Raw genomic sequence first — 21,808 nt, 5'->3', positions numbered from 1 at the left:
TATCACAATTTTTTACATGACAAACTTTGAAATCATTTGAACAACTCAAACAGGAATTGAATTTACCAAATGATGATTTTTATAAATATTTTGCATATTTGCTGAGACACTACCTCCAGAAACATAATTAATGGGAACGAATAAGAAAAGAACCAACCAAGGTTAAAGAATTGTTCATGTCATTTACAGAGGAAGAGTCAAAAAAGGGCTGATTTCAGAAATGCATAAAGCACTACAATATGAATGGACAACAACATGGATGTTAAAACGGAACTAGACCGGAAGTTCCAATTAACGCTGTTTTTTAGTGTGTATCTGCGTCATTTCCTTATTTATGTAGCCCTGAAGGCTGTGTTTTATTGTAATCTCAGGCTCAGCGAGATCTCTGAAAATCCCGTTAAAGTTACGTAAACAACGGTTCTCCGGAACAGCCGATCGACCTGCTCCGGGCATAAGCAGGACGTTAGGCTGGAATCGTCCTGCTTGTACGCAACCGGCACATCCAGTTGCGTACATTGAACCGGAGAAGAAGAATCGACAGTTTCACGAGTGACTGTGTCTTCTGACTCTGGGTCTGACTATATCAGCTATTTTTAAACACTGTTAAAACAATGTTTTGATAATGAGGAGCACTGCATCCACCGTTCCAGAAGGGGGAGCTGCGCTTCTGAGAGCAGATGTGAGTGTCACTTCCGGGTATTGGCCAATCACAAGACAGTCTGTCTTCTCAGGCGAGATTTATGTCTGAAATAGCGCAGCTGACAAGTGCTTCAAAAAGGACAGATTTCTATCGGCTCGTTTCCAGCAACTAGGAGGTTTTTAACCATAAAAACAAGTTAATATATGTAAGTAGACCTCCATAACTAACATATATGTGCAACAGGACCACTCTATGTGAGCTTTAAAGAAAGATGGGAATTGGAAGCAAATGTAATAATAATGGATGATGATTGGGAGGAAACGTTCAGAGCAGGACATAAACTAACCAACAGTACAACATGGAGGGAGTTTGACTGGAAAGTCAAAAATGCGTTACTTTAATATCCCATCTGTCACTGCAGAATATAGTAAAACATCAGATGCATGTTGGAGGAACTGTGGCATGGTGGGTGATTGCCCAAAGATCATAGATTTTTGGAAAGGGGTAAAAAAAAGAAATAAAAAGAATTCTGGGTCATGACCTACATCTTGACCCAACCCTTTACATATTTGGGATACAACCTGAGAATCTGACGGACAGAGAATGTTGAGAGTCCTGCTCTTGATCACAATTAATTGGTTGAAGCCACATTCCCCCAACAAAATGCAATGGACAGACACAGTAAAAAAAACATTTACATTATGGAAAAAAATACAGCAAGATTACAACTGAAATTAGACAAATTTGAGAGAAAATGGAAACCAATAATACAAGCAATACCAGAGATTTAAACGCCTCTTTTTGTTTTTAAATTGCATTAATTGTATGTGTTGCTTTTTGGTTATTTCTTTTATTTACATATGTAGCTTTATTTTATTTATTTATTTATTCATTTAACACCTGTCTTGGTTTTGTACATACATTCATCTGTAATAGTGGATCATTAGTGAGAAGTCAAATTTGAATGAATGTTCCAAATATTTGTGTGATTCTGACTTGTGAGGGAAGGCGGTATGCTGTGTTTGTGATGGGATCGGATTGACTGTATTGTGACCGAGGTGTATGGATGTGATTTTTTTATATACATCTTCATGCGTTTTACTTATGTGGAATAAATAAAAAGTTAAAAAACAAAAAAAAAGAGAGCAACATTTTCTCCTGATCAGGTTGAGAGACTTCTGGCAAATATCAGAAAAAGAAGTAGAGCCATTTGCCTCGACTATGATGTAACATTATTACATTTAATCTGTTAACAATTATGAAAATTGTTAATAATGTAATGAAACTGTGACATTTGTGTTGTATTAGGGGAATGGAGACAGCAGCGGGAAGGTGGGGTGTTTGTGGGGGGTTTTCAGCAGTGGTAAAGAGGCTCTTGTGTTACCACACACCAACAAGGTAAGGTCAAGAGAAAAGCTGTGCAGGCGATAAAGTGGCTGCCACTGGAACTGCTTCATTCTCATGGTGATGATGACTGTTTTGTCAGCGGTGATTATTATTACTTCATCACAATGAAGACTTTCACAAACACACAGCTCGTTTTCTATAAAGGACACAGGTTTTCAACACACCGGATCTGAAATATCTGTGCGAGCGTTCAGCGCTCTGCCGTAGCAGGGAATGCAAGGCTATATCTTTTCATTTCCTCAATGTGAGGGGCGGCTTGACCTAAAAAAGTTAAAATAGCCACTTTAGCCTCTGAGCAATCATGCAAGCCTGCATTGAAAATGGATGATCGGGTACTTGGCATTTATAAAGACTGGGAATCGTTCAAATATTCAACATGGCGACGCAATTATGCACCAAGGATTGGACTGAGAGCTTTTCAGCCTCCTCTCATGACCTAGAATTGAGGTTCCTGCCTTAGTCTGTGACAGTGTACTGAAATGAAGGCGAGAGGTGACAGAAAACATCTTACAATATATAGAGTTTTCTTTTGAGATGCTTAGAAATACAGTTTATTTATGAAGGATGTTTACGTGTGTTAGAAACAATGGCATTGACTATAAATATGGTCAAATTGTGCTACACAAATAATTAGGCTTAAAATTATTAAGTTTAAGTTTAGTTTAATTATTAAGTGGCATTTAAATATAATTTTGTCAATTCAATATATATATATACATTAAAGTATTTTATATAGTATTATAGTATATTAGTATTTTGGACCATTCTTCTTTACAAAACATCTCCAGTTCAGTCAGGTTTGATGTTTTCAAGCATGGACAGCCCGCTTTAAATCATACCACAAATTTTCAATAATATTCCGGTCTGGGGACTGAGATGGTCATTCCAGAACGTTGTATTTGTTCCTCTGCATGAATGCCTTAGTAGATTTTGAGCAGTGTTTAGGGTCGTTGTCTTGTTGAAAGATCCAGCCCCAGCACAACTTCACCTTTGTCACTGATTCCTGGACATTGTTCTCCAGAATCTGCTGATATTGAGTGAAATCCATGCGACCCACAACTTTAACAATATTCCCAGTCCCTTCACTGGCCTCACAGCCCCACAGCATGATGGAACCACCACCAAATTTTACTGTAGGTAGCAAGTTTTTTTCTTGGAATGCTTCTGCCATGCATAACGGCCCTTGTTTTGCCCAAATAACTCTATTTTAGTTTCATCAGTCCACAGCACCTTATTCCAAAATGAAGCTGGCTTGTCCAAATGTGCGTTAACATAGCTCAAGTGACTCTGTTTGTGACGGGTGCAGAGAAAAGGCTTTTTCTGCATTACTCTTCCATACAAAAGAGTAAAGTAAAGTGCGCTGAATAGTTGAACGATGCAGTGACACCATCTGCAGCAAGATGATGTTGTAGGTCTTTGGAGCTGGTCTGTGGGTTGACTGTGACTCTTCTCACCGTCCTTACCCTCTGCTTATCTGAGATTTTTCTTGGTCTGCCACTTCGGGCCTTAACTAGAACTGTGCCTGTGGTCTTCCAATTCCTCACAATGTTCCTCACAGTTGAAACTGAGAGCTTAAATCTCCGAGATAGCTTTCTGCATCCTTCCCCTAAACCATGATGTTGAACAATCATTGTTTTCATGTCATTTGAGAGTTGTTTTGAGGCTCCCATGTTGCCACTCTTCAGAGAAGATGCAAAGAGGAGGAACACTTAAATACCTGAAATGTCTTATCCAAACAACCAATGATTTATAAAGGAAAATCATGAACATTTAAAGGGGTGCCCAAACGTTTGCATACCACTGTATAGATATGCATACATATTCATTTCCATCAACCACTGTAAAGTAAATATTCAGATCCATAATCGGCAGATTTATTTCAATAATAGTAGCTTCATTTACTAAGTGGAGGAATGCTGTGGTTTCCTCATCAGTTCACACATTCCTCATCTTGAAGCATTGACGTACTGCAACATCAAAAATATTTTCCTCTTTTTGTAAAGATGATACAAAAACTTTACTAGTATAAAAACATCCAAGTTATACTTTACAAAAGTATTCACAAAATACACATCACACACCACAGAGTGGAGCTAAATTTTAACCAACTCACAATAGTTAGATCTATAAATACAGCACATATCGATGGAACAACTCAGATAAGGAGTTCATGCCAATAAACAAAACATATGCACACTTTAAGTTATGCATATGAGCTAATTATAGAAAATACCAAACAATAAATCACAAACAAAACCCACCAAAAATGAGCGACTGAAAAAAAATGTTTTTCTATCCCATATATTTTTTATGGATTCCTTTTCTTTACCACCATTATTTATTTCTACTTCATGTCTAGAGATTCCAGTGTATAAATAAATAGACTTTGAGTTTTTTGGTGTGTTTGTGTACGTCACCTCTGCCCACATGTTAGCAAAATAAAAAGATGTAATCACACTGGACTGGACCAGACTCTCTCTCCCTCAGTGCATCCACTTACACCTGAGCCCCAGCAGCTCTGTGCTCTCTGCTAGCTCTCCGTTAGCGCTCTGTTAGCTCTCTGTTCTCATGAGCAGGATGATGACAGGTGTTAGAGCTTGTTTGAGAAACATTCAATGATCTGTGCAGCCTCCACCAAAATGGTTGAGACGATACACACGGAGTCCGTGGAGAATTTACATGAGGACCAGTGGGAGAGTGTTTACCACACACACACACACACACACACACACACACACACACACACAGCATCACTATGTATCTTAACATCCATGATTATACAATGTTATAACAATATCTTCACCAAAATAACTGATTCACAATATTATTGCACTAGTTACAGAAATAGGGCACCATTGATATAACTAATTTTTGAGGTTCTTAGAACTATCTTTATTTAAGAACAGTAAAAAAAAACAATTTACCTGTTACTGTTAAACAACACAAATTATTGTAGAATATTTTACAATATTTTCTAGTTAAAATAATTGGGTAATGTAAGCGTTGTTTGTAATGATGAGACAAAAATATGTTACTAGTATTATTACAAAACAATTACCCAAAATATTATTTTATAAAAAAATTGCCCTAATGTTTTTTTAAGATACCAAAACAATCTACAAAATGTTAAGCTCCACTTGCCTCAAGCATTAACATTTTTACGTGACAATTCAAGACATTTAATTAGAGCTGAAAATATTAATCGATGAATCGATTATTAATCGTGCAACAATAATGTTACCTCAACCTTTTATAATTTTGTAAAATAATTTGTCAGCAAAAATTCTATGTATTTTAAGGTATAAGTTTACTAATGTTACGAACTGTTTTATTGGGGGCATAAAATATACCAAAAATGTGTGACCGATGACTTTTTGCTGCCATGTAGTGATGGGATCGGCAGGTCATTTGAGTGTACTGAATCACTTGAATCATTTCAATAAAATGACTCGTTCAAAAGATTCGTTCACCGAATCGTTCAGTTCTAAGCAGAAGCCCAGTGCCCCGCTACGTGACTCACCTCCTCCCTGAGTGCAGTATGTGCGAGCCGCGGGTCATAGAGTGAGTGAGTGACAGCGCGGACGAGATTCATGTCCTCAGCGTCAGTACACCTGGTCTCTGTGTGTCAGTTCATCCCTCAGCGACAGTTCACCTGCTCTCTGTGTGTCAGTTCATCCCTCAGCATCAGTTCACCTGCTCTCTGTGTGTCAGTTTGTCTCTCAGCGTCAGTTCACCTGCTCTCTGTGTGTCAGTTGGTCTCTCAGCGTCAGTTCATCTGCTCTCTGTGTGTCAGTTTGTCTCTCAGCGTCAGTTCACCTGCACTCTGTGTGTCAGTTCATCCCTCAGCGACAGTTCACCTGCTCTCTGTGTGTCAGTTTGTCTCTCAGCGTCAGTTCACCTGCATCCTGTGTGTCAGTTGGTCTCTCAGCGTCAGTTCATCTGCTCTCTGTGTGTCAGTTTGTCTCTCAGCGTCAGTTCACCTGCACTCTGTCAGTTCATCCCTCAGCGACAGTTCACCTGCTCTCTGTGTGTCAGTTCGTACCTCAGCGTCAGTTCACCTGCTCTCTGTGTGTCAGTTCATCCCTCAGCATCAGTACACCAGTTCTCTATATGTCAGTTCGTACCTCAGCGTCAGTTCACCAGCACTCTCAGTTCGTTCGTACGCGCGAATCATGAGTGAGTCAGTGTACTGACAGTGTACGAATCACAGCAGCATGGCCGGGCAGACACAGTTCACAGTCACTCCCTCTCCCTCCCCGCTCGGCGCACGTTGGCTGGCGTCGTTTGCCGAAGATTCACGAGTGAGTCACAGGACCCGGCAGTTCCACTCCCAGCCGCCACGCTAACTGCTGAGCTCAACTGAACTAAAAATGGAACGGATCAGTTCATGAAGTGATCCCAGTCAGTTTGTTCACTCAAATGATTCGTACTTTCAAACGAATCACTCCTGACCGACACAACACTACTGCCATGTTAGAAAATGACTTTACCGTTAATGACTCTATCAAAAATGCATTTCAAAAAACACACAAAAATTTGCCAAAAAATGTTACATTGGCAACTCAACATGTAACCAAAGAAACGTCTTTTGGACGCACTTTATAATCTATAACATCACTGGAAAGTTCTGGATTGTCTTGTGGCATTTCTAAATAAATCACTGCGACAGTATGTTGGTGATCTACGTTACTAACGTCAACCGATATTCCTCATTCACGATGAACCGGTAGGTTGAAATTCGACACGGTTAACGCACGGTGTGATAAAAACCGTATATCGTGTTTGTGATGGTGCGTTTACGGTGACGTTACCTGCTTCACTCTCCCATGTTACAGCTCAGTCGTCCACGCGCTGCTGCATCTCGACGCTGGAGACGTTTTTATCGTCGTCGTCGTCGTCGTTAAATCAGAAAGAGTATTTCCGACATAACATAAACGCCACTGGTGTGTTTTTGTTGTATCTTTCCTCAAAGCAGGCCTGAGACTCTGTGTGTGTGTGTGTGTGTGTTATCTCCAGTGCGACAGCAGCTGCCTCCACCTACACACACGAAGCCGGAGAAAAAGTCAAATCCGCATTCGGCTCGTGTCGCTTTGTTTCCACGGGAGCGCGAGACACACGGAACTGATGATGAGCGCGCCTTTTCCCCGCGTGGCTGAATATTTCGCTCGCGCTCGTCAGTCTGCGCTTCATTCCGCTGTGAAATCCTCCATCACCGATACGTTTGTTTGCAAATTGCCCAAAATAATCACTACACTGTTGCAAACTGCACTCACTACCTGCGGCAACGAGACGATGGCCGCATACACAACTTCCTGTCTGGACTTTCAGAATAAGAGCCCCATCATTTTTGTTGTAATTTTGCTGCATTATGTCAAGCTGTAATAATATTATTTTATGACTTCATTTAATTATTAAACGAAGTATTTATATACATTTTGTGCAAATGTTTATTATATATCATGCTAATTCTCGATGTATTGATTGTTGTTTCGTCCAAAAATATGGATTAAATTGTAGGGAAAAATGGCCATAAACCAAGGATACTGTCACATTTCAGAAGCTGAATTTTGAAACTTTTATTTATACAATAACCCACACACAATGAAGAATAAACCATCAAAACAGTTGGTGAATAATTTAAGCTTTAAATCATTGGAGATCCACAATTTCTTACATTTTGGATGAAAAGGGTAAACTTTTTTTGGGAGAAAAAGAATTGATGCCATAACTACATACTAATAGTCTCACTTACTGCCCAGATACTGTTTTGATGTTGCTTTCAGTATACATTCTTTACTCATTTTACTATTAAAAACAATCGTTCACAAAATTCCTCAGATAAACCAACATAGATTATTTTACATACCATAGCTAGTGTATTGTCATTATTATTTTGTAAAATAATTAAACCTTCTAATCGTTCTAAGCGGTCTTGTGCAAAACTCGCTTTATTGTGAATACAACTTCCGCTAACATCCTTGCTCTCTCTGGCTACCTTGACGCACGTTTGTAACTGACACCCACACAAGCCAGTTGTGTGGGGAAAAGTGGATTTTTTTCAGAAGATACGCCCTCAAATGGGCGGGGCTTCGCCTGGAGGAAGTACTCTTACGTCTTACAGGTGGTAAATATATATATATATATATATATAGTAATAGCTTGCTTTTGCTTAAAGCTCATGTCACCGTCACCATCAAGTCATGTTTTTTTTACATGATTTTACACAATACATAGCATAAATATCCATGTGTGTCTCTTTGTTGCTGCAAATGTCAAATTATAATTATTAATCAATTTATGAAAATGTAAAATTAATTCATTTTCATAAAGTGTGCAAATGCATGCATGAGGGGGACCTGTCTGTCAGCTGTTTGAAACAAATATCAATAAGTACAATATAAAAAGTACCATGTAAACAAATTAACCTGTTTTTCAATTTTATGTTAAAACAATATGGTCGCCACAGTGAAGCTAAGCGTTAAGCAAACATCAGAGTCTTCAGATTTGTTCTTTACTTTACCCTCTATGATATAGCACCAGAAAAACTAAGGCAAGTCAGTTTTCAGATGTTTTGTTGGGCAAAATCTTTGCTCAGGAGGACAAGTATGTTCAGGGGTTGGCAAGTAAGTTTGGGCTCATGGTCATTTTTACTGGCAACTTTATCAGGCCAACATCGTTCAACGAAACAAGATTTTTTTTCATATCTAAACTACCCGATCAAAATACCAATTTAATAAATCTATTGCTTTAAAAAGAAACTTTTGACTGTTATTAGCAGCTTAGAACTTCTTCATACAGCAACAAAACCAACATTTGTGAGCTGCCTTAAGCCAACAGTCGTCATCTGATAATAATCTGGACATTGTCTTTGAACAGACTCATTACCAAGAGTTGATGTGTGAGAGATGCGGAAAATTAAATATATATATATATAAAAACACACATACTTTTAAGAATTACTGAACTTTTGGCTATCCATTACAAAACCAGTGTTTTATTTTCATTTTTCAAACCATAAATGTCTCATCTGAGTTCTTTCTGTGATCATATATTTTCGGAATAAAGGCTCTGAATTTGGGACAAAACTGTAATTTTTGTAAAGAGAAGCAAATCTAAAAATCTGATTTTTGAAACCATCATGCTGGTAGGCCATACCATCAGTGCGGTCTCCTTCCGATGGACAAAGGCGGCATGTGTGAAGCCAAGCTGCAGTCACAGCACCCTCTGCTGGACAACTGGTTAATTACTTTAAAATGTCTAATGGTGATTGCTGGATGGATGTTTTGAAAGTTAAACACATTAAGTTTGAATTATCATCTACAGCTGCACTGTAGAATCACACAGGGGTCATATTAAACAACAATTGCATCAATGTAACAACTTTGGGGTCATTTGTGATGTAAACTTTAATGTTTTCAATGACCTCTTTTCACAACCATGCAAAACTAAAATAACAAAAGGAATCGATACCAAATAAAATCAGGATTTTAGCAGCAAGACCCAGCCCTTCTTACAAACCAAAGTTACAAAGTAACATGAAAATTATTTTTAATTTTTCTCCAAAGCAAATGAAATGACTTTCCTTTAAAGTAGGATTTCCCAAACTATTTCCAAACTTCTTGGATACAAATGCGTTGCTATTGGAGTGCAGGAATTCCAAAGGAGCTAAACATCGACATTAAATAACCCGAATGAATGACTTATATGAGAAGTTGGTGTGACACATTTCATCTCCCGCTCCTAAGATGCCTTTATCTGTTTGGTGTTGTCACTCTTGGGAGAAATGATCTCAACCTGGAAGGGGATGAAGAACTCTACAAGAGCCTTAGTGTCTGTCAAGTCGAGAGAATATTCCAGAGCGATCTTGCCTGGCGTCCATGTCCGCGGCTGACGCTGGTGGCTGCTGAGAGCCTTTAGGGCCTCAGCGATGGTCAGTTTGCCTTTAGGGACGTCCCTGATCTCCGTCAGACCGAACACATCTCCTGGTAAAGTGAACTTGAGCGGCCGACGCGCTGCATCTTTACCATGTGTCATTTCGTTTGACGCCTGTAGGAGGATTGAGGATACGGAAAAATGAGTGCAGGATACAATTTTTTTTTAACTTTTTCAGTTGAATGTGTGCTTCATTCATCTACTAATGTAACAAAACCCATATTGGATTCACTATTAACACTACAACATGTTTCAGTTTAAAGATAGTTTTCTTTTTAGAGTTACAGCCAGAGGCGATTCTAGAGTCTGTAGGGGCCCCCAGCAAAAATTCCCAGGGGGCCCTTCCAACCAGTGTTCTCTATTATGTTATAAATAATTAAAATTAAAATTAAAATTAAAAAGTATGTGAAACTATAAATGTAATGAACAATAAAATACTGTAAATAGCTTTTAAAAAACTATATAAACTTAATTAAAAAATAAATTACACTGTAAAGAACCCACATTATAAAATATACATACAGTTAGGTCCATAAATATTTGGACATCGACACGGTTCTCTTTATTTTGGCTCTATACACCACTACAATGGATTTGAAATGAAACGATGTGTTTCATGAAACAATGTGTTTTAACTTGAGGGTATTTACATCCGAATCAAGTGAACGGTGTAGGAATTACAACACTTTCTATATGTGCCTCCCACTTTTTAGGGGACCAAAAGTAATTGGACAAACTAAATAATCATTAATCAAACTTTCATTGTTTAATACTTGGTTACAAATCCTTTGCAGTCAATTCCAGCCTGAAGTTTGGAAGGCATAGACATCAACAGACACTGGGTTTCATCCCTGGTGATGCTCTGTTCTTGGGGCATTTTCCCTTCAGTTTGGTCTTCAACAAGTGAATATATGCTCAATCAGATTCAGGTCAGGTGATTGATAACATTCCATATTTGCCTTAAATAACTCTTTGGTTGCTTTTGCAGTTTGCTTTGGGTCATTGTCCTTCTGTACTGTGAAGCACCGTCCAATGAGTTCTGAAGCATTTGGCTGAATATGAGCAGATAATATTGCTGGAAACACTTCAGAATTCATCCTGCTGCTTTTGTCAGCAGTTACATCATCAATAAACACAAGGGAACCAGTTCCATTGGCAGCCATACATGCCCACGCCATGACACTACCACCACCATGCTTCACTGATGAGGTGGTATGTTGTGGATCATGAGCAGTTCCTTTCCTTCTCCACACTCTTCTCTTCCCATCACTGTGGTACAAGTTGATCTTGGTCTCATCTGTCCAGAGGATGTTCTTCCAGAATTGTAACAGCTTTTTTAGGTGTTGTTTGGCAAATTCTAATCTCGTCTTCCTGTTTTTGAGGCTCACCAATGGTTTCCATCTTGTGGTGAACCCTCTGTATTCACTCTGGTGAAGTCTTCTTTTGATTGTTGACTTTGAAACACATACACCTACCTCCTGGAGATTGTTTTTGATCTGGCCAACTGTTGTGAAGGGCTTTTTCTTCACCAGTGAAAGAATTCTTCTGTCGTCCACCACAGTGGTTTTCTGTGGTCTTCCAGGTCTTTTGGTGTTGCTGAGCTCACTGGTGCATTCTTTCTTTTTAAGAATGTTCCAAACAGTTGATTTGGCTACACCTTATGCTTTTGCGATTTCTCTGATGGGTTTGTTTTGATTTTTCAGCCTAATGATGTCTTTGCATGTCACTCTGACAGTGACAGCTCCTTGGATCTCATATAGAAAGTTAACAGCAACAGATTCCAATTGCAAATGTCACTCCTGGAATCAACTCAAGACCTTTTACCTGTGTCATTGAAGATGAAATAATGAGGGAATATAGAAAGTGTTGTAAGTCCTACACCGTTCACTTGATTTGGATGTAAATACCCTCAAAATAAAGCTGAAAGTGCAGTTAAAGCACATCTTGTTCGTTTCATTTCAAATCCATTGTAGTGGTGTATAGAGCCAAAATAAAGAGAACTGTGTCGATGTCCAAATATTTATGGACCCAACTGTATATAGAACAATAAAATACTGTATATAACAGAAAAAAACACAAACTAAAAAAAGATATGCATTACACTGTAAATAATCCTCTTCATTTTACAACTTGCAGAACGATAACTTCACACAGGTTAATGTGAGGTGGGGCCCCTTTAGGGAGGTTTCCTACTGAGATGTCATTGCAAATTGCCCATTGTTTTTTAAGGGGGACTGAGACGGCTGCTCACTGCACATTTCAGTAAAAACAGCCCTCAGGCTCCGAGTGTCAGGGGCCCCCTATCAGCTCAGGGCCCCAAGCTGTTTCCTGCCTTGCCTGTTCACAAGCTGCGCCTCTGGTTACAGCAAACAGCATAATGTTTTTATGATACACATTACATTGGGTTGGGTTTCTGTTTCAGTGCAAATCTAGACATAAGCCTCTGATGTTTTGCTTAATTGTTGGAGGCCTAAATCTCTTAAAGGATCCGTGTGTGAGACTTATCCATGTGGGCAGAGCGTTAGTACACAAAGATTTCTGCTAAAAACAAAACGCATGTCCATATTGGAATCAACCTGTGAGTGTTTGTGGATTTGTGGATTCACCCTCTGCGCACACAGCCCTTGGAATACGCCATTTATACAGTATGAACTTTAAGCAAGGGATGTGTTTTGTGGAGGCTGCCATCTTGTGCCAACATGTTTCTACAGCAGCTCAAACTGATGTACATTTTGCAGTTTTGACACAAAAGCTTACTATGCAAACAAGGACGAAAGGCGGATGCATAAACAAATAAAGTAGAAGAAGGACAAATTTAAGTAGCCGAGAAAGTTGTAAAGGAGTGTTGACATTATACAAAGGTCATAGTTCCCTCATGGAAAAGGATTAATCCTGCTTTCAGGTTTCCCACAAGTTGGTTGACATAAAGGCATAAAGGACCAAATGTGGTGACAAGGGCAACGTGCAAGAGCTGCTTTGCCCGCAGTGTCCACTTTCTCAAATACAGTCTTTGTCATTTTCTTTGGTGAGAGAGATCCTGGAATTTGCATTTCCCAGACATCACGTAATTTGCTCTTTCTTGCTTAATGTTACTCATCACTCATTGTTCTGCATGGAATCTCATGTCAACAGCGGAGAGAGACAGTGGACACTAGTGTCCACAACACCGCTAGTGTTATTCTGCGTTTACACCAAGCGATGCAGGGCATGAAAGTGTAGGTGGCGTCATAACAAACAAGGGAGACATTTATCTAAATATCAACTTAACTTCTTTCTTCAGGAGGACTAGTATGTTCAGGCGTTGGTAAGTAAGTTTGGGCCAGTGCCATCAGTGTTGTTGTCTACTTCTGATGGGCATAGAGGGCACATGTGCAGGCTAAGCTGCAGTCACAGTATCCTTGGCTGGACAATGATGCACAAAATGTGAGCACTTTCAATGACTATGACTTTCAATGTCCATTTAGGGCAATTTTTTTCGTCACTCCAATTTCATTCAATACAGTTATTATAAGTCATGAGGTATGAGAATGACAAGAAAAATATGGAGGTTCCCTTTGTGGCACTTCACAATAAGTCACTAGGACCATATGTTGGAAAGTTAGATAGAATTTAAGTCACTGGCATAAAATTAACGATTTTCCCAATATGCGATTATAATGATAATGGAAATTCACCATTTTTAAAGACGCCATCTGTAACAATGTGGCCAAAAACGGTTACTACACTCAAACTCTAAACAGTGCGGCATGTCGTACCCGCCTCCCACTCCCCCCTCCCCTCCAGAGTCGAGGTTGCCAAAGCGGTGTGTCGTCTGTCAACGACTATGGCAAGTGTTTTATCATAAATGAGTGGCTCTGAGACACACATTTCTGTTCTCTCAGTAAAGATCAAGATGTATTATAATTTATGGTTATGTTAGCTGTTGACTAGGGAATAACATTATGCATGATATTTGACAGAACTGTCCTCCATTTTTGCCTCCCCTTTTATAACGTTATATAGTTTATTGCTATATACATGCAAAGACCTAAAGAGGACTCGAATTTGGCTAAGTCTCCCTCAGTTCCCTCAGATTTCTAAACTGTTCCCTCAGTTTTGTAAATCCGTTGTGGCAGTGAAGGCAGCGGCTGCTGGAGGAGAGGCTCAGCCGGTGATCAGAATCAGGTAATCAGTCGGCGACATAAGTATAAGTGTTTGTGTAAATAGTTCAAGAGTAGCCAATTCTGTATCCGTTTTGAAATTCCTCTCAGCTGTCAGCTCTCTCCTCCGTTCAGAAGCATGTCCTATATAGACCTTTTAGGTTTCGTTTTCTCCGCCACTGTAGCTCAGACGTACCTGGCAACCAGTGTTTGCTCTGCAGCTGAGACTCTACTGACTGCAATGATTGGTAGACGGCGGTAGGTGGCGCCTCATGCCAAAACATGATTTCAAAACATAAACATAAACATAACTTTGCTGTCCACAAAAGATTTTTTTTAATGCAGATATTTTTGTTGTACTAGTTTTGTTGGTGAGTTCAGTTTGTTATATGAACATTATTCCTGGTCCTCTGTGACATATTAGGAGGAATTTTTGGCCATTATATTTATTACATAGTGCACCTTTAACTTATTGTGAACACTTTCAACATGTCATCAATTTCACTATTGTATGATAATGCTAAAAAGGTATAGTCTTCTAGTATCATCATCACAGTTATTCATGATGAAACGTCAGTGTCCCACTGACCTCTGCTGCAGCTGGAGGATCCGTGGACTCCACATACACAGACCTGAGGAGGTTGAGCAGAGGGTCGTTCCTCTGGTGAACACAGTTCTCCGCTGAAACACAAACCACATCATCTCTGAGCTTCTTATGAGAAAACTACTACTGTTTAGTGTGAGGAGGAAGCGTCAGCTGTGAGTGTGACCCCGGAGAGGAGAGCAGGAGCACACAATTACACAACTTAGCAGCGGCGGCCGAGCTTCCACACTCACCGTCAGAGGCGGCGGCAGACGGCGCCTCCTTCACCGCGTGACGCGGCGCTGCCTGTGGCTTCGTTTTGGAGATTTCTCGAAATGCTCGGTTCTCGAGGTTGAAATTCCTAAGCATACGCGCGACTCGCGCCCCCATGTTTGACATTAGACCGTGCGACCGCTGTCAATAAAGCATATTCAAAATGTCGACGGGGATCGAGGAGGTTCATTTGTTTCAAAGCAAAAAAAGGCGAACGTATTAAACAGCAGCGACACCAAGTGCTGGGATGACTACATCCTACTACATACTACTACATATTACTAACAACAAGTGTGTACTTTTTTTTTTTACAAACATTTAATATCAAGACATTATTAAAGATTTTGATTATTGAATATGATTTATGCCTTTATGGAACTTATTTTCTTTATGATGTGGATGTTCTGCAGTTCTGAGTATTCGTGTATGTATATGGAACAGAACACTTATATTTGTCTATAGCAGATGTTCTCAAACTTTTTTATACCAAGTATCATGTGTGAAAATGTTGAGCTCTCAATGTAACACCATTATCATCAACATTAAAACGTAGTGGTGCAAATAGGTCAAGCAAAGTCAGCTACAGACTTTTCCCAGGAGGCAGATATATTCCCAATTAAATCTTTAGCTCTCTCAACATCATCCTCTTTCTCACACCTCACATAATTGTGAAATTAGATTAAGATGGAGCAATAAATAAAGTCAAAATTCCTCAACACCACTCCGATCACATACCTTGGTTTAAACAAGTATCTCAAGAGGAAGCTTGCGAATATCCTTTATTATCTTTAAAATCTTAATATCTTATAATCTTTAAACTCTGTAATATATTTATATAATCATTAGGGATGCAACGGTATTCAGTATTTTACCGAACGCAGTTTTAAGATAATTTGAGGTAAGAAATTAGCCATTTAGAGTCTAAACATGTATTGTGTGTATTCAGATATGACGTATTTGCACATGTTTAGACTCTAAATGGCTAATTTCTCACCTCAAATTATCTTAAAACTGCGTTCCGTGACACAGAAAAGTGAGAAACAGCCACTGTTTCAATGTTATTCAGCTGCAACAACAACAGTCTTTCTCTCTCTTTCTCTCTCGGACACCATTGCTCACTGTAGCCAAAAGCACAACAACCTTGCATAGCCACCCCTACTGACCCCTACCCCACGACGGAGAACTATGAAGGCTCGAGGGGTCTCCGTGATTAAGCAGTCGGATAACGCATTACGCAGTCAGAGATGTACAAAGGCCGATTATACTTCTCGAGAAATTGTCCATTTAGAGTCCAAACATGTGCTGTGTGTATTAAGATATGACATATTTATAGTTTGGCAGCGACGTTGTGGACGCTTGGTGCGCACTGTGAGACGGCACAGAGCAGCTTAGCTCAGCCTGTCCTACGCAGGAGTATAAATTGGGCTATATACTCCTGCGTAAATTGCTCTGCGTAGGCTACGCAGGACACTTAAACAAGAGAAAGTAAAGAAAATATTTCGAGCAGTCGGAGACGACGCAGAGGGCTCTGCGTAACCTAAGTAGAGCACTTTACGCAGGAGTATAAAGTGGGCTTGGTGTGGCCTTAAAGGGACAATGTGTAGTATTTATGGGTTTATATGACCCAAAATCCACTTTTTATACATATTATGAGCTCCTGCATTGTCTAGTTGCTGTATAATAGTTTTTGTTTCATTTTCGTAGTGTTTCAAGTCAAGTCATGTAAAACAACATGGTCGCGGGCCGCGGTTGCATAGCCACTGTTAGCAGCGAGACGCCACGTTTCTACTGGAGCCTGTAAGGACAAACGCGAGAGAACAAAACAAGCATCTCTTTACTTGTAGCGGAAGTCCCACTTCCACTCTCTCCACTTCGTCTGCTACGGCCGCGGTAGCTCGCCCTCTCCCTCGCCTCACGAACCTCATCTGCTGACACGGAGAAAGACAATGAGGACGACATTTGACCAGCTGCGGATACCGTAGCGCTCAGGGAAGGGAGGGGGTGAGCAGATGAGTAGATCTTTGTTGTAAATTTCAGCCTCTCCTCTAGATGGCACTATAAACTACTTACTTTACCTCCGCTTTAAGTCCGCTGTGTGAGACCATTTAGGATTCAGCGTAGACTACGATGAGAATGAGAAAACAAATGTCAACAAACAAACTGGTGTGCAAGCATCTGCGCAGTGAAGTTGGTTTGGAGTTGGATATTAGACAGACACTCGCTCTACAGCGCCACCCAGAGCAAGCCTCTCATTTTTTACGTCGTCATTTAGGTTTGCTGTTTAATTTGATCTGATAGTGCACCATTGATGAACCTCCTAAGACCTGGCGTCCACATGCGTGGACTTCACATTTTGGGTTGTCTATACTATAAAACTAAATTCATCATAAAATTGGCCCGATGTCCACGTACGTGGACACTTAGACTGCCATCTAGTGGTGTCAGAAGTGTAAAAAATTCAAGATGGCTGGGAAACAACCGGAAGGGTCAGATGTCAACTCCCTTCACAAACGTCGACCGGGTAAAAATTTGAATGAAATTTCACGGCTGATTCTTGTTCAGATATGTATAAAAGGGTTGTATGTTTGCTATGGCATGCAAATTTGACAGAAGTTTGGAAAAGTAACGATCTACTAACTCGCTAAACATGATGTCCACGTATGTGGACAGAGGGACTTAGTTGTGTTGAAAATGTTAATATGTAGCAAAAATGCTAGCAACAAAATGTGAGAATGAAAATGTAGTTTGCTAAGATTTTAGTGGAAAACAATACTTTACAACAATACAAACATATATATATATGTTTTGTAAATAAATCTACATAGATTTTTATTAAATTTTTCTCTTGATTTTACTTCATTTTGCGTATTTCTCTGTCAAGAGCAGAGCAGATACTGGGGTAAATTTTTGGGGACAAATCAGAGGTGGAAAATTTGTCTGATATCGATGATCCTGTGCAGGAAGTTGACTATCAACCCCACCAGTAGTGGGGATGAGTACCCAATACCACAGCACTGAACGCAGCAGGGGACGAAAACGTCGATGTAGTAAAAATCGCGGTTAACGTTCAGACCATGACAATGCCATATCACAAACTCCCAAATGGTGCCGTCATGGCAGGTTGAGGCTGATGGCTAAAATGACTGCCCTGAAGAGCTAACACCAGAACCAAACCCTCAAGGACAGTCCAAGAAAGGATGTGTGGCCTTTTCTGGATCGTATTCTGAAAGGCTGCAGGTGTCAGTCTTGACCTGAATGTGTGTCTACTGATGAGCAGATGATCCCATTAAATGGCTCCTGTAAATTTTACAGGAGCCTGTCCATGTCGAAAATATCTGCCAACGAAGCCAAACCCAGTTGGCATGAAGAACTTCATTTGTGCTACAGCAGATGGCATTGTGCTGGACTTTGACATATATCAAGGTGCACATGCACTGCTTGAGCAGGTCGATGAACCAGAGGGTCTGAGTTTGGGAAGCTTGGTCATCGATTGTCTGTCTCAAACTCTGCATCCTGTTACAAAAGTGTACTGGGATCGGTTCTTCACAACCATCCAAGGTGTGGAACAAATGATGAAGAAGAAAGTGTACGTGACTGGTACTGTTATGAAGAATCGGGTAGCTGCAGCAGTGGAGTGATATCTGCGTAGTGAAGTGGTATGACAATAAACCGGTATTGATGACGTTGGTTCATGCTACACAGCCAGAAGACACCTGCCAGTGAAACGATATGTGACTATCTCGCAGCCAAGTATTATCCGTGTTCATATGTGTTAACATTGCTGTGTTCAGATTGGAAATACAGTGTTTTGCACTTTATTACACTGTTATTACACAAGGGTGAGTTTATTGTATCTATGGAAATTCAGACCGAGTGTCCCCATATGTGGACATCATCTTTCTCAAAAACTACATCATGTCAAAAGATGATGCTTAGTTTTTATACTTATCAGGTCCCAATAAGCCCAAATAGCAAAGAAAAATTTAAAATGCATACCAAACAAAAGGTCGGGTCTAAGGAGGTTAAATAAAGTTTGCGGTGTGATTATATATATATATTTATATATATATATATATATATATATATATATATGTATCCCAGAAGTTGAAGTGTTCTATAAAAGCTAATTAGTTATATGACCAGCAGATGGCAGTATGTCATTGTTCAACCTGTGCATAAAATCTTAACAGAAAAAAAAAAGGCCTGGCCTCTGATTTTGTGGGCTTGGAGTTGTATTAGTACAGATATCAAACATTAACAAAGCCTGAGTGTGTTTCATCAGTGAGGTTTCATTTATAAATCAGTAAATCAGTCGCTCCTCCTCCTCTTCCTCCACCAGGCAAAAATCATAGCAAAACAACCCAGAGGGCTCTGTTTTTACTTCACTTTCTTCTTGAGGAGAGGTATGGGGGGCTTTTTTTGTTCCTTTCACATTAGTAAACCTAGGAGTCAGACTAGTGAGTGAGGAGCTGCGATGACTATGATCAAAATTAACAAAACAAATGTATGTCATCATGGAGCAGGGTGTAAAGCAGAGAGCAAACAGAAAGTTTGTCTGAGAAATGGAATAACAACAAAACGAGGCACAGTTTTTCCACTGAAATCAAACGTTTGCGATTGCTTTTGTTTTGTTTTTTTGGATTCACATACAGATTTGCAAACCTGCAATTTGATAAGTATATGTATGAAGTATACGTGTCACTTGAATGGTCTGTCTTTATTTAGCAATTTCTGGTCACGAGGACCAGTCAAAGCTGGTTTACACTAGCTTTGCTGCAGGCAATTGAACCAACAACCTTCCAGTTAAAAGGCAGTTTTCATTTCTCAACAAGTGCTGCAGCTCTTAGTTTTTCCTGCTGAGAATGTAGTGCTCCATATAGTAAACACACTCACTTCTGCATGTGGCAATTTTTTATTTACAAATTGTAAAAAAAAAAAAAAAAAAAAGAAACCATAAAAATATATCTTGCTTTCACATATATATATATATATATGTACTTTATATACATTTCATTGTATTTCTGTGAACTGTAGTAGACAGGACAACTGTGAAGCACAGCGGAGGCGACTGTGTCATAGTGGCTTACCTCGAGAAGAACAGAGTTCACACACAGATCGGTTCTGAAGCTCCACAGAAGCTTAATTACATCAGAGGTGACATGGTTTCATCTTCACTTCCTATTGGGAATCAGCTGTTTATTTGTCTTGTTCTATCTATTCTATCTATAATTTAGATCTGACAAGTATTGAAGAATATTTTGGGTATTTTAAGTCACTAATCGACAAAACTGATTCAAAAATTACAAAATGAGGTTAAACAACTTTTTTTTTTTTTTTTTTTTTAAATCTTGAGGTTTTTTCTACAAGTTGGCCAAGCACTCAGCTGCTCAGTGACCATGCACAGATAAAAACTTTGTTTGTATGGTGTAGTATTTTGAGCATTAACACGAGTCTATCGGCTAGTGCTTGTGTGGGGATATCTGCATAACATGACCTGATTGGTTGGTACTTGCTGCTTGGAAAGAATTATTCTTTTACATGCAGCATGACCAAAGCAAAACAACGGATCCACCGTGCAGTTCAGCGAAGGAGGCATTGTCCCATTCAAAGTGAATGAGCAGTAAGACCAGGGATTTATTTCATTGAACTGACAAAAGAAAAATTAAAGTAAGTGGCTCTGAAAGTGCTAGTAGCTTCTGCATTCTGTTATTTTCAGTTAAAACGAGCTGCAAGGGAAGCTCCATTTTGACTGGCCTTTGGAGTAGCCAATAGCACTTAATTGGAATTACAGCTTCGACACAGCAACACAATTCTTACTTTATTCATCCACACGGGGAAATTTGTACTATACATTTGACCCATCTTCTACTAGGAAAGGTCATAAAAGAGGACACACTCCAGATTGAAGGTCAGTGCATTGGTCAGGGGCACTGACGAAAGCATCAGCCTGACCTAGCACATGTTTTGAAGAGTCAAACCAAAGATCTTCATGATATAGTACGAGTTTGGGCAGGGTGAGTCATCAAAAATCTTTCAGTGAACTCAAGGGCATAGCACCTTCCGAAATCGGAATATTGGAAAAGCGGCTCTTTTCATATTGTTAGGTTGTATTCAGGTGTGCAGGCAATAATTCGAGCAACATATACACGGTTAAAGCAATCAAATATTGATTTGGTGCCATGAGGTAGCCTGGGTGAGTTCGGCCGAGTCTGGCAGGGATTTTGATTTTGCTCTGCAGACATGTCTGGCAAGGACACGTTTTGGCCAACTGCAGAATCCTTTCTTTCCCCCTGATATCCTAGAGGCAGGCTTAACACAATTATGACAGGGAATTGTTGTCTAGCAGCTTTTGTACATCCAACATGGCAGCCAACGAAGAGCAGCTGTCTTTGGATTTGGCTGTGGCTTCCATTTAAAGCGACTTGCTCCACGGAGCTCCTTGGACAAAAGTCGTTAGATGCCTTCACAAGATAGCCGTTGCTCCTAGGAAACTACAACAAACACATTGACACGTTTTCTGTCGCTCTGCATCCGGATCATTGGTCTGATTGATTGTAGGTCAATCCAATTGTGTACGGGGGCATTATGTCTGTTGCTCACGATGAAGTGGAAGGTGTTTGCTCCCTTTCCAGACTCATACTCTACCTCAAATGAGATTCTTACACAGTCTGAAGTCTAGTAATGAGGACACAACAGCACTATTTGTCAACATCATTGTCTCCATTCCTGCTTGTCCAGACTAAAACACAGAGCTTATGCAATGGTATTTAAAACAAAAACGTAGCAGTCTGGATGCAGTCGGAGGCTGCATTGACGATTCCTCCCCTGCTCATG

At 39.8% G+C, this 21,808-nt stretch overlaps 1 protein-coding gene across 1 annotated transcript; it reads right to left on the bottom strand.

The window, feature by feature from the left end:
- Positions 1-9,471: 9,471 nt before the first annotated feature.
- On the bottom strand, positions 9,472-15,100 carry ndufaf4 (NADH:ubiquinone oxidoreductase complex assembly factor 4; the record flags this gene model as incomplete). The annotated part of the gene is made up of 3 exons (XM_083898276.1): positions 9,472-10,093; positions 14,708-14,799; positions 14,956-15,100. The coding sequence occupies 3 exons, from the start codon at positions 15,098-15,100 to the stop codon at positions 9,788-9,790; spliced, it is 543 nt and encodes a 180-aa protein (XP_083754402.1). The 3' UTR covers positions 9,472-9,787.
- Between the last annotated feature and the right edge of the window lie 6,708 nt (positions 15,101-21,808).

The sequence above is a fragment of the Microchirus variegatus genome (genome assembly GCF_963457635.1).
Source record: "Microchirus variegatus genome assembly, chromosome: 12".
Lineage (NCBI taxonomy): Eukaryota > Metazoa > Chordata > Actinopteri > Pleuronectiformes > Soleidae > Microchirus > Microchirus variegatus.
The sequence above is the reverse complement of the archived record's forward strand: the minus strand, read 5'-3'. Positions and strand labels throughout refer to the sequence as shown.